A 12024-nucleotide genomic window follows, 5' to 3' on the forward strand; every position below is an offset into this window, starting at 1 on the left:
TAGAAAGGGCTGGTACATGGACAGTGCAGATATTAGGGCCACAAAGGTATCAGAGCTAGCTAGCTAGCTAGAGTTGTTTGATCAAGATTTTGTGCCTCATTCCCAAGTGAGAGCCAAGGTGGAAGTTTAGAGTTTACTTTGTATTCTACAAGAACCAACTGAGAACTCTAAATCACTGGTTTATCTGTCATTTCTTCATGGTTAGAAGCAGCTGCATTATCTCTTGCCGAGGACTTAATAGCTGTCACATTTGCTAGCACTGTCATATCTTGTTGCTCTGGTTCCAAGGGAGGGAGGAAGAGAGAAAAAGAGAGTTATCTTGGTTTTTCAAAGCAGCCACCATGTACAGCTCTAATGGCAGTAATACAGTATCTGTTGGGGTTTATTTAGCCTCTAAACTTAGGTAATTCAGATCACTTCTGTAGATTCCAAAAAGTGAAGGGGACGTGCAGTCAAAGCCAGAGCTGGTATATTTTCCCCTCTTTCCCTCCTGCTTTGTGTAACTCTTTGTTCACTTTTGTTTTGCAGGTACCTATTTGCACTGCAAGTGAAGCAGGACCTGGCACAGGGAAGGCTAACATGTAATGATACCAGCACTGCCCTCCTACTCTCACATATAGTACAGTGTAAGTTCTCTTTTTTCTTCTTTCCAGACCGATAAACAGGATGATTGGCTGGACATGCTTTGCAGGGTTACCTGTTAGTAGCTGCTGTAGGGACAGTTTTAAGCCATATGGATAATTTATTGTACTTCTGTATAGTGGTGTTCAAATACAGATAATTTACTGTTTCAGATAAAGAAGAGTTTCTGGTCTCTGGATTTGAATTTTCAAAGCATTTGATGGGCTGCCAAAGATGATTTAAAAAGTAGACTTTGCAGGCAGTGGCAGACATTGAATTCTGCTGAAATCCCATTTTATTATACTTTGCATCATATCAGCAGGGTATTCAAATTCCTGGAGATCTGTATGCTTTCTAGAGAATGTAGTAAATAAACATGCTTAGAATGCCAGACTAAATCACAGTCCTAAGAGGAAACTGATAGGGAAGAAAAGAAAACAATCGATTTTAAACCCCCCCCCCCTTTTTTTTTTTAATTGCAAAGTATGCATAATAACACTGTCCAGCAGAATCATACATTAATTCTGTTCATGACATCAAAGCTTCTTTTAGCTTCCACATCACTTGAAAGACAGTATATGTTTTCCCTTTCAAAACTTTATGGATACTCATCTTGAGAATAACATTAGGAAAAACCACTTAGCAGCAAGTATAATGGTTGTAATAGATGTTGTTTTGAATGATCTTTGTACAATTCAGTATTGTGTACTTCCACTGTAATGCTGTTGTATGGAAATTACAGTCAAAGGCATTTGGAAGCTCTTTGGAGGTGAACAGATAAATCTCAAGATCCTTTGTCATAGTCTGTTAGAGTGTTAGGGTGGTTTCTCATCAACTGCTGTTGGAAAGGCAGGTATTTTGTGGTACTGTTTGCTATGGTCATTATTGATCAGTGTGACTGAGTAGCAGTAAGAAGCTGTGAAATTCTGTAGTCCTCATACCATTTTAAAATTGAGTATTTTGGCAGCACAGACTTTAAAAAAATGAAATCCTTGCCTAGTGAGATTTTTGTCTCTTAGTTTTTCCCGTTACAGTGTCCAGCAATCCAGCTGTATTTCTTTTCTTGGTTAAGCTAGTTCTGACTTTCTTTCATCTCAGACAATAAAAAAAATCTTGATCATTTGGGGAAATTGAGTCTCATTTGCTAAACTGCATTCCAGGAGGCTGAGTTTTCCTACTAAATGTCTGTGCACCAGAGAAAATTGTTGAGGAGTGAACACCCTAATGCATGTGTCTCTCTTCATTTGAGGTATTGCTTTCTGATCATATTCTCTTGAGCACTTATACTTTCTATGCATTGTTTTCCTTATTATCTCTGCTTGGATCCTATTTCATGTCTTACTTGGACCTTTTTAATTACTAAAGTTCTTCACTGAGCTGTCTTCAGCTCGGGAGTCCAAACGGTTCAGAGTGCAACTGCTAGCTTGTTTTCCTAATGCAACAGCATAAGAGGATAAAATATAGGATGTCCTTTCACCTTTACAAGGTGTCTGTGTCCCTCTGCTCCACAGTTAAACTCAAATTTAATTCCATGGATTTTCAAAATTCCTCCATTACACACCTGTGCAGGCTGGTGAGAAGCATTCATTTCCAAGGTGTGCAGAGTGGCAAATTATCACCATTGCTCTTGTGATAATGAGATGCATTACATTGTTGGATTATATAATTTTCTGCGGTTTGCTTGAAGTGATCATGGTGCATTTGAAATTTCTGTCCCTTTCACTTGTGACCTTGAGGTGCGGAGTGATTCTGAACTAGGATTTTAGGGCTCAAGTAGTACTCTCCTTAAGTGGTAAGCCTAGAGCAAGGTAAGCTACTTTTGTACTGAAAAACAGAATCTTTTCATTGTGTCAGAAGAGAGAGAAGAGCTTCATCATGCAGAAGTGAAACAGTGTTCACAGAATCTGAACTGCCATTTTGGGCAGAGGGAAGTTGTGCCTCATGGTGCACCTGAAGTGCTTCCCCTCCACGTCTCCTGACTGTAATCTGGCCTCTTTTTTTGCTGTTCACGATTTTCCCCCTCTCCCTTTTTTTGCATAGGAGTGTTTGCTAGAAACCTCTGCTAGAAGTTTGCAGTTGTCTTTTTTATTTGTCCGTCTTGTATCTCATGAACGTTTTTCTGTGAAAATTTTCTCTGGCAAGAGTCTATAGCTATATCTTACCTGCATGGCTGTCTTTATTTATTTCGTCCCTAGCTTATTTTTCAGTAGTAAAAAAAATATGTATTTGTCTGCAATAAAAATCAAAGTAAACAGATGATAAGAGTGATGGTGTCAAAGGGGAAAGATTGAGAATGCAGGTTAGTTATTGTATGTCTTACTAATGCTGTGCCAATGAGCAGTTTCCATGGGGAATACCTTATTCCTGGAGGCCCATATATTATGTATGCAAGCTTATGTCAATGCTATAGACTGTTACTTATCATAAAATCATAATATGACAGCAAATAGGTTTCTGCTAAATTAGCGTGTATATTACAGAATGAAATTTATATTTGAAACACTCAAAAATACCTTAAAAGCATTGTAAAAAGTGTTAGAAGTGAGAGGACACTTGCGTACTGCAAACGATGCAGTACAGTGAGTGCGTGATGTATGAAGATGGACTGACCATGAGCTAGCGTGTGCCCAGGTGGCCAAGAAGGCCAGTGTCATCCTGGCCTCTATCGAGAATAGTGTGGCCAGCATCAGTGTCACCAAGGCAGTGATTTTGTGTCCCCCTGTACTCCGCACCGGTGAGGCCCCACCTCAAATCCTGTGTCCAGTTTTGTGTCCCTCAGAAAGACACTGAGGTGCTGGATTGTGTCCAGAGAAGGTCAAGGAAGATGGGGAAGGTTCTGGAGCACAAGTCTTATTAGGAGCAGCTGAGGGAGCTGAGATTGTTTAGGCTGGAGAAAAGGAGGATTGGGTGGGCCTTATTGCTCTCTACAATTGCCTGAAAGGAGGGTGTAGCCAGGTGGGGGTTGGCCTCTTCTCCCAGGTAACTAGTGATAAGACAATAGGAAATGGCCTCAAGTTGTACCAGGGAAGGTTTAGATTGGATACTAGGAGAAATTTCTTCATGGAAAGAAGAAATTTAAGCATTGGAACAGGTTTCCCCAGGAAGTGGTGGAGTCACCATCACTGGAGGTATTTAAAATAAATGTAAATGTGGCACTTGGGACATGGTTACAGGTGGACTTGGCAGTGCTGGCTTAGCAGTTGGACTCAATCATCTTAGAGGTCTTTTCCAAATGAAGCAGTTCTATGATTCCGTGGTAAGAGGAAAAGAGCTGAAATACAAAGCGTTAGACATACCAGAAATGCTACTACAGACAGAATACAGCATGATGTAATGCACTTGCAAGGTAAGTGATGGAGAAAAACCATCAGCAGTATAAACAAGTCTTTGGTTAAATCACATGAAAAGATTTTAAAGAATAGTTACATGTGAGGCTGACAATATTTACAATATAACTTCCTCTCATTCTCAACGGAGTGCTACTAGAAAGTCATTTAAGGTGGAAAAGGAGGGTAAGGAGGGAAGTAAAAGCTTGTTGAGTATGAGGTCAGAGAGAACAAATTCAGCAGTAACTTAAAATTAGACAATTTTGATAATGGGTAATGGATTAGCAGTCGAAAAATGCTGAGAACATTTTAGAAATCATGTAGAGGTGGAGAAAGAGTCTTCTGTACTGTTGACTCTGAAAAAAGCCCTGCAGGAGGTGTGTTAAGCTCATCTGTGTACACAGACATAGGGGTTTTGAACTGCATTTTGAAGAATCCAGGCCCATGTTATTTGAGGTGTTGCAAACTTAGGTGGGTTTATGGCTTCAATAAAGAACAGAAACTTGCCTTTTATTTGAGTTAGGATTAAAAACAGACCCTGAAGATTTGTGAGTCTGGGATGAGTAAAATTGGAAGGAGAGAGCTGTTTCTGAGATGGGGATAAACAGGACAATTTTAAAAAAGGAAATTCTCAAAGGTTCTGTAGTATTTCTACCGTTTTAAGAAATGATTGAGAACAGATGGGGTGAATGAGGGGGTGGAAATCAGGGAGTCTCAGCTTTCAGCTCTTTTCCACCTCTGACCTTCAAAGCAAAAAAATGTCATCATGTGTCTGCAGGCAGTTTGGGTCAAAAAAGCTACTGCTCTGTCATTCTTAGATGCTTTGGTTCCTCATTTTCAGTGCCTACACAAGGCTGTTGCTTTCCCTCTGCATTTAAGGTACATCTGATCCCAGTTTGCAGAAATACAGCATTTTAAATGTGCTCTAAAACCTTTCCTCTTTCTGAACATACTTAGTTAGAACAGAACTGGATTAACGGTTCATTTACATGGGCGGAACTGGGGTGAGGATGAAGCAGGTGTATCTGAGCTTGGGTCTGTCATATCCTCGGTCAACTGTGTAGCAACATGTCTGACTGCAACCTGCATTTAATTTGAGGGCACTGTATTTTAATTTCCCTGGCGTTGCCAAGGTAGCAGCCTTTGTTGCAGCGATGTTGCTATTACTCCATCAGGTTTGCAGGCAGAAGCTGCTATGCCTGTTCAGTGAAAAAACTAATAGCAAGACTCAGAGACATTCCAAGAATAGCAGGCAACAAGATAGTAATTTGGCACCCACAGATAGTTTGCCTGCCCCTCACCCTCACACCTGCCATAAAAAGGAAATTTCACTGAATGGGCTGCAAAATGGAAGGTGGGTGTGCCATACTGTTGCACACACAGTGTTGAATAACTGCAACAGATGGAAGCAGCTTTGAGGAGGAGGAAGACAGAATGTGTCTCATACTGCTGCAGAATTAGAGGAAGACAAATGTTTCATAATCCCATGAGGTGGATTACAAGCCTGTGTTCGAACAAGCAAACAGAACCATCTTCCTGACTTTCTCTCAGAGGTTACTGTGTGGGACATGGGTCTGGAGAGGAAGCTGGTGTTTGGCTGCTCCATGGAAAGGCAGCTGAGCACCATGAGAGAGTGTGAGAGAGATGGATGAGTTCTGCTCAGTTAGTGCTGCCCTCTGTGTTACCCCTGCCCTTATCCCCCACACAAGTAAAGGTAGCCCTGATGGCTTCATCTCTTCAGTTGACATCCAACAACTTACTTGGTTGTGGTAGATGGGAGAAATCCTTGGGCTTCTTCTCTCATGTTGAATACTAACACAGAAGAGAAGAGAGTAATGTGTGGAAGATAATGTAGTGGGAATCTGAATCATAAAACCATGACACAGGTTGCAAGGAACTACGTTTGCTTCTCTGCCCTCTTCCCAACTGTCCTGGTCTTTTGGATTGACCAGATTATTTAGATGCAATAAAGTGTTTTAATAGACTTCTCTTAATATTCTCCACAGCTGAGATTGGGGATTTTGATGAAACCATAGATCGTGAACACTTAGCGAAGAACAAGTATATACCTCATCAAGAAGCACTAGAAGACAAAATCATGGAATTTCACCGTAACCACATGTAAGACTTTTTTGGTTTTATTATTGGCCTTCTTTTTCTGCAGAGTTGTTCTAACTGTAAGTATATGCTAGATCTGAAGTACAAAAGAGGTCTGGACCTCTGAGTTTCTCAAACATTGCTTCTCAGAAACTGTTAAAGTCTATGAACTTTCTGAAGGTTACTCTTGCCTTTTTCCCATCGTCATAACAAGATGTTCAAAGCGCAATTGATTCGATATTCATTCAAGCATGCTGTTATTTTACAGTCTATTTCATACAAAATGCTTCACTGCTGATTTTGTGCATGCAGGTATGATTGCAAATCACGACTGATCAGTCAGGCACTTCTGACAGTAGTCTTTTGTTTTCAAGGACACAATGTTGCCTTTCAACCTTTCTGTGCTGTATTTTGAGATAGGTTGAAGAAGGGGTTTAGTGATAGTTTTAGGTAAAGCACAGAGTACTTGCAGAATTAGGGATTTGGGGGAGCAGAATTCAAGATGATAATGCAAATTGTATCCTAATGTCTGGAGGAAAGACCTGTACTAGGAAGAATATGAACAGAAGTACCAATAAGGCACAGAAAAGTATTTTTTAGCTGTTGAGAACACTTCAAGATGTGAACAGTTTCATTTTTGAGCTAGGTTGAATAATAGGTGAGTGGTAGTGATTTCTGCGGCAGTAATAATCAAAGCTTTGCGTAATTTCATCACAATTAATGTGGTGCTTATAGCTTCCCAAGATTTATGGTAAGGTTTTAATGCCTCCTGTTTTACTTCATTGTGGTATTACATTCCCTTTTACAATGAATAGCATCATTGCATGCTTCCAGTCATGATTTTTTTTTAGGAATATGGCATGTTTTCCAGTGGAAAAAACAAAGGGAGGTAGTAAATTCTGTTAGAGCTAATGGTTTGAAATCTAGCTGTATCAAGTGTCTCAGAACTGGAGCAGTCAAAATTTGTAATAGACTGTAAAATCTGTGTGTTCTTTGATATTTGTTTAGAGTAAGTTGTTGTTCTAGCTGGTACAAGTCTGGAGACATAGCAAAAAACCATACAGATACTATACCTCTGACAGTTTTCAGTCTCTTTGATCAAATGTCTCTTTGTTCTCTGGAGGACCTCTTGATCTCTATTAAAAGGTGCGACAAGCTTGTGAGTGTTCTCTGTTTTCTTTCTCAAGGGGACAGACACCAGCAGAGTCTGATTTCCAGCTTTTGGAGATTGCCCGTCGGCTGGAGATGTACGGGATACGCTTGCATCCAGCCAAGGACAGGGAGGGGACAAAAATCAACCTGGCTGTTGCCAACACAGGCATTCTGGTGTTTCAGGTTAGAGCTGCTCGGGACATGATTCTGTACTTCATAAAGCAGAGAGATTTCTGACAGCAGTAAGAATGCAGGAACTCAGCCATGTATGTCTACAAGTATTCAGTTGGGAAAAGGCAGGAACTTCTAAAATTTTTTCTAGGGATGATCTTAAACCTGTTGTAGCTGCATTAGGTCCTGCATTAGGTAGGGACTCCTACCTTATGTGAATGTGCAGTGTAGAACCCCATCTGCATCCACAATGTGCTGTTCAAGATGCAAACTGGGCCGTGGCTCACAGTTTGCAGGTTGGTTATGCTGGCTTCTCCTACATGTAGGAGCAGGTAGGTCTTGCAGGCATAGTGCGTATTAAATGGGTGAGAAGCAGAGACAAGTAAAACAACAGACATCTGGAATCCACGCAGAAGGATGAAGGCAGTAAATACAAGCTCTCTGTAGTGTTACTTTGTTAGAATTCTTACAATTTTCTTGACCAGCCTTGGCCATTGTACCTTTGCTAAATCCATGAATCTTACTTCCTTCCCTTAAAGATCCGAAGTGTTTTCCTTCTGTTTTTTTCCTGTCCTTTCCTACCCCAGTCAGTCTAGTAAATATTCATGAAGCATCGTTAGTAAATTTATCAAATTCTCATTCTGCTGTTCCCCTTAGATAAATAATAAATTGGGCTTTTACAATTGTGAAACTACAGGTAGTCAGCTGGTGTCAACTGCTTTCACTTTAGATGCTTACCTCACTCTGTGTTAAAAACAGTCAGTAAGCTGTTCTTCAAAATATCCCTTTTTACAATTGTCTAAAAAGACTATTCATTTTAACATTTTGACTATAATCAAAATACTAGTATTTCCAGCCTTACAAAGTACTTTGAGTCCTTTCATAAAGAAAAGTAACAGCAACAAACAAGTCCAGAAATGTCTGACCCAACTGCTGTGAGATCAGAGTTTAAAATACCCAACCAACCAAAAAGAGGCAGCAAATTAAAAAGATCCCTGATCTTTTTAAGTGAGGTAGTAGTAGAACCCCAAAACTGAAGCATAGGTTGAAGCATGAGAACACTAGGATGTTGTTAGAAACGCACGTAACTCAAGCAATTGTATGTTCGGGCCCTTCCCTGAGAGAGGTATCTTTTCAGCTTTTTACCGGCTAGCGCTCGTAGTTCAATGCCTTAGAAAGCCTCGAGCAACCCAGAGAGGTAGCACGGGCAATCCAGCATTTCAGTAGCTCTAAAATCAGTACCTGTATCAGCTGCAAAGCTGATACCACCAGCAGAAGCAAAGAGTGAGAAATATAGCTCTCTGGTCGCCTAATTTCCCGCAGTTAGATGCTTTCAAAAAGAAACAGGTGACAAGAGACGTTCGCAGAAAGAGTTGCAAAGCCAGAGAGGATGGGCCCCGTCTTGTGCCCTTCTTTTATTGGGAGAAGGGGAAAGGGGCGGACTGGGGGCGGACCAGGGGTGAGCGGCCCATCAGACACTGCTGAAGAGTCTGAGTTACATTTGGCTTTGCCCGTGGTTGGAACAAAGGAGCTCGGAGCACGTGGCAGAGGCAAGTGTCTTGGGGAGGGGAGGGGAAGCTCAGAACAGGCAGCAACACTTCCCCTGCTCCCCCACAGCATTTTCATCAGCTGAATTAATGAATTGCCAAGACTTATAAATTAAGACTGTCTTCAAGGTGGAAGTATCTATCCACAGAAAGCAGCATGGACCTCAGAGTCCCAGCAGACAGCTGGGATCCTTCCGTAAAGTGTAGCTGCAGGTTGATGGCCTGAGGGTTGATTTGTCAAGGTCTGAAGTCATCTCTTCTTGACCTAATGTGTTTGGAACTTCCAAAACAGTTTTGTTTTGTTTTCAAAGTTTCTGAAAAGCTTGGAAATTTTACTGGGTCAAGCTCCAAGACTGAATACTGAAAAGGAAGTCGGGCCCTGACCTGCTGGAGTCTGCCCAGAAATTGGCGTCTGTCACTGGGCTTAGGATGTCCTTCAACCACTTTATAGGTCAAGGGCTAAGTTCTTACTTTTATTTTGGTTATAACTGATAGAAATTGAAATATGAGGATCTCCTTAGAATGACCCCAATGAAAGTAAAGGTTCACTCACAAACGGCATAAGCCGTAGTCAGACTTATTTTAAAGTCTGCCATTTATTTAGAAATCAGTATCAGTGCTGCTGATTATTTTAAGTAGATTAATTATGTGATTCTAAGACAGCTGGCTGACTTAGCAGAGATCATTACACTGTCATTACTCCTACAGCTGTCTGGCGATGGCGCCCAAATCAATGTGGTTTTCTGCATTTAGCAATCCTGTAGTAGTTCTCTGAAACTTCTGTGCTGTGCTCTAGGAATACTTGTATTGAAGTCTTCATTGAACAAACTGCTGTAAGCAATATTTTAAAATAACACCCCCATTACCTGCTGACATAGATTAAGAATGAAACTTCTGAAGGGTAGGGGCTAATGATGTAGTGGCAGGGAGTTGGAGTATTATGAAAATAATTTCCTTCTTGCTGTTTGCTTATGGTATTGGTTGCTTTTTCCCAGAAAACCATTTTGTGGCTCTTCAGAGACAAATAATTTGTTTAGATTGCTTTTGCTTCTGGTACTCCCTATGAAAGGTCAAAACACACACAGTATTTTGTACTTCCAATACAAAACTTGTAGTTTTCCACAGTTAAGCAATATTTAAAGGGATATTTGTTTTGTGCTGCAGACACACAAAGAGGGAGGAAATCTACTTCATCAAAGTGAGGTGACATGTCTGCATTCTTTGTCACTGGTGGAAATAGAGCGAGGCACCGTTGGAAGGTGATTTAGTCCACAGAAAATCTTGAATCTGCATAGTGGCACAAGATAGCAGAATCTGGTGCACTCTGTCTTGTGATACTGGGTTGGATATTTTCACAGTAACTCACTATACCTAGTCCTGTATTGCAAGAGTTTAACCATAAGTGCCTGCCTTCAGTCATAGCACCAGATGTTTATGGTTTGCATTACCAGAGGAAGAATTATAAGAAGTACCATCATTTCAAGTTAAGTGAACAGATGATTAATTTATGACAAGCTTTCTTTAGTGGTTTAGATTTTTCCATTCAGATCTGAAATTATTAAACCCAGCTGGCTTTGTTCTCTGTAGGGTCACACCAAGATCAATGCCTTCAACTGGGCTAAGGTTCGAAAGCTGAGCTTCAAGAGGAAACGTTTTCTTATCAAACTACGGCCTGATGTGAATGTAAGTCCTTGTTAGGAATTGATGAAGTTGACAAAAGGTTATTTGGTAAATTTCTACTCACAGATTGCACGTGGTTTTTATCACCTCATGAATACTTTAATTGCTTATGTTCACTGTTGGTACTGTGCACATCAACCTGGCATCTCTGGTGAGCAGTCCTAGCAAAGGACATGTAAACTGAATCAATCATAATAGAATGTCCCAGAGTCATCTTCTGGTTGTGACTTTGGTACTCTATCAATTCTTAAGGTATAGCATGTAAACAACTTCTTCTCATTAACATTCAAACCACTGCTTTATCTCTGTCATATTTGTCAGTGAAAGGAAGTTTGAGCAATAGCTTTGATACTGACAGGCAGACTGGTGATGTCTCAAAGTTGGAAGGATAGGGCCTGTTAAGCCTGAAAGCCAGTAAGTTGGGAAGAAGCTTTTTTTTAGCGTAGCGCCTGATTTGTCAATGCATTTCTCTAATCTATGTTGCTTACTAGCTTACGTTGCAAATGCTATCCCAATTTTCAGAGTTCATTCCAGGACACCCTGGAATTCCTTATGGCCAGTCGAGATTTTTGCAAGTCTTTCTGGAAGATCTGTGTGGAGCATCATGCCTTTTTCAGGCTTTTTGAGGAACCTAAACCAAAGCCTAAACCTGTTCTTTTTTCTAGAGGTTCTTCATTTAGGTTCAGGTAAGACATGCATTTTTTCTACCTTTGTTGCCTCTCCATTTCAAAATCACATCCATAATGGTCTAGGATTAAACCTGTTATTTTCAGCTCACCTTCTTTACATTGTAGTTTGCTCCTTTATATTTTCCATTCCATCTTCTCAGCCAAAACACTGCAAAGAACGCTGTAGGGAAAAACCCTGCATTAATTTTGTACTAGCTGTTGCAAAGTAGCTTTTTGGAGGTAAGGTATAAAGTATATAGGGTCCAGATGGTTTTGCGTAAGAAAATTCACCTGTGTCCTAAGCAACACTAGCTAGTAATTTTTTGGGACTCTTTGAATCCTCTGCTCCTAGGATGGGGTCTTTCCTATGTATCAGAGTAGAGATTTGTATTTTTGTTGTATGTCCCTGTGGTAAAACCCATCTCTATGCAGTTAAAAGCAACAAATTGTCTTTATGCTGAGACATTTATGCTTGCAAAGGATTTATGGGAGATGACCACCTCTGCTAAGACCAGCTCTATCTGCAGTATTCTTAGAACTGTAGGAAAGCTTTTAATAATTGGGTTACTGTGTTGGGTGTTTTTTTTCCTTACACTGGCAGAAGCATCATTGTAGATATTGCATTGTGTATGCCAGGGGGAAATCCTTTTATTCATACAGTTTATTTTGTTTGTGAAGCTGATACAACCTGTACAGCCATAAATGCTCTTTGCTGAAATGAATGATGCACTCTAGATGCCTTGTGCAAGAACACAGTGTATA

The 12024-nt window shown here is 40.5% G+C and overlaps 1 protein-coding gene across 6 annotated transcripts in view; it reads left to right on the forward strand.

The window, feature by feature from the left end:
• Window positions 1-12024, forward strand: part of FARP1 (FERM, ARH/RhoGEF and pleckstrin domain protein 1) — a 205426-nt gene that overhangs the window by 143517 nt on the left and 49885 nt on the right. For all 6 annotated transcript variants that reach the window (XM_032100083.1, XM_032100082.1, XM_032100080.1 and 3 more), the window contains 5 exons: window positions 529-626; window positions 5954-6068; window positions 7232-7379; window positions 10502-10597; window positions 11117-11280. In XM_032100083.1, the coding sequence (XP_031955974.1) occupies window positions 529-626; window positions 5954-6068; window positions 7232-7379; window positions 10502-10597; window positions 11117-11280 (621 nt within the window). The remainder of the gene's footprint in view (window positions 1-528; window positions 627-5953; window positions 6069-7231; window positions 7380-10501; window positions 10598-11116; window positions 11281-12024) is intronic.

Source organism: Corvus moneduloides, chromosome 2 (assembly GCF_009650955.1).
Source record: "Corvus moneduloides isolate bCorMon1 chromosome 2, bCorMon1.pri, whole genome shotgun sequence".
Taxonomy (NCBI): Eukaryota; Metazoa; Chordata; class Aves; order Passeriformes; family Corvidae; genus Corvus; species Corvus moneduloides.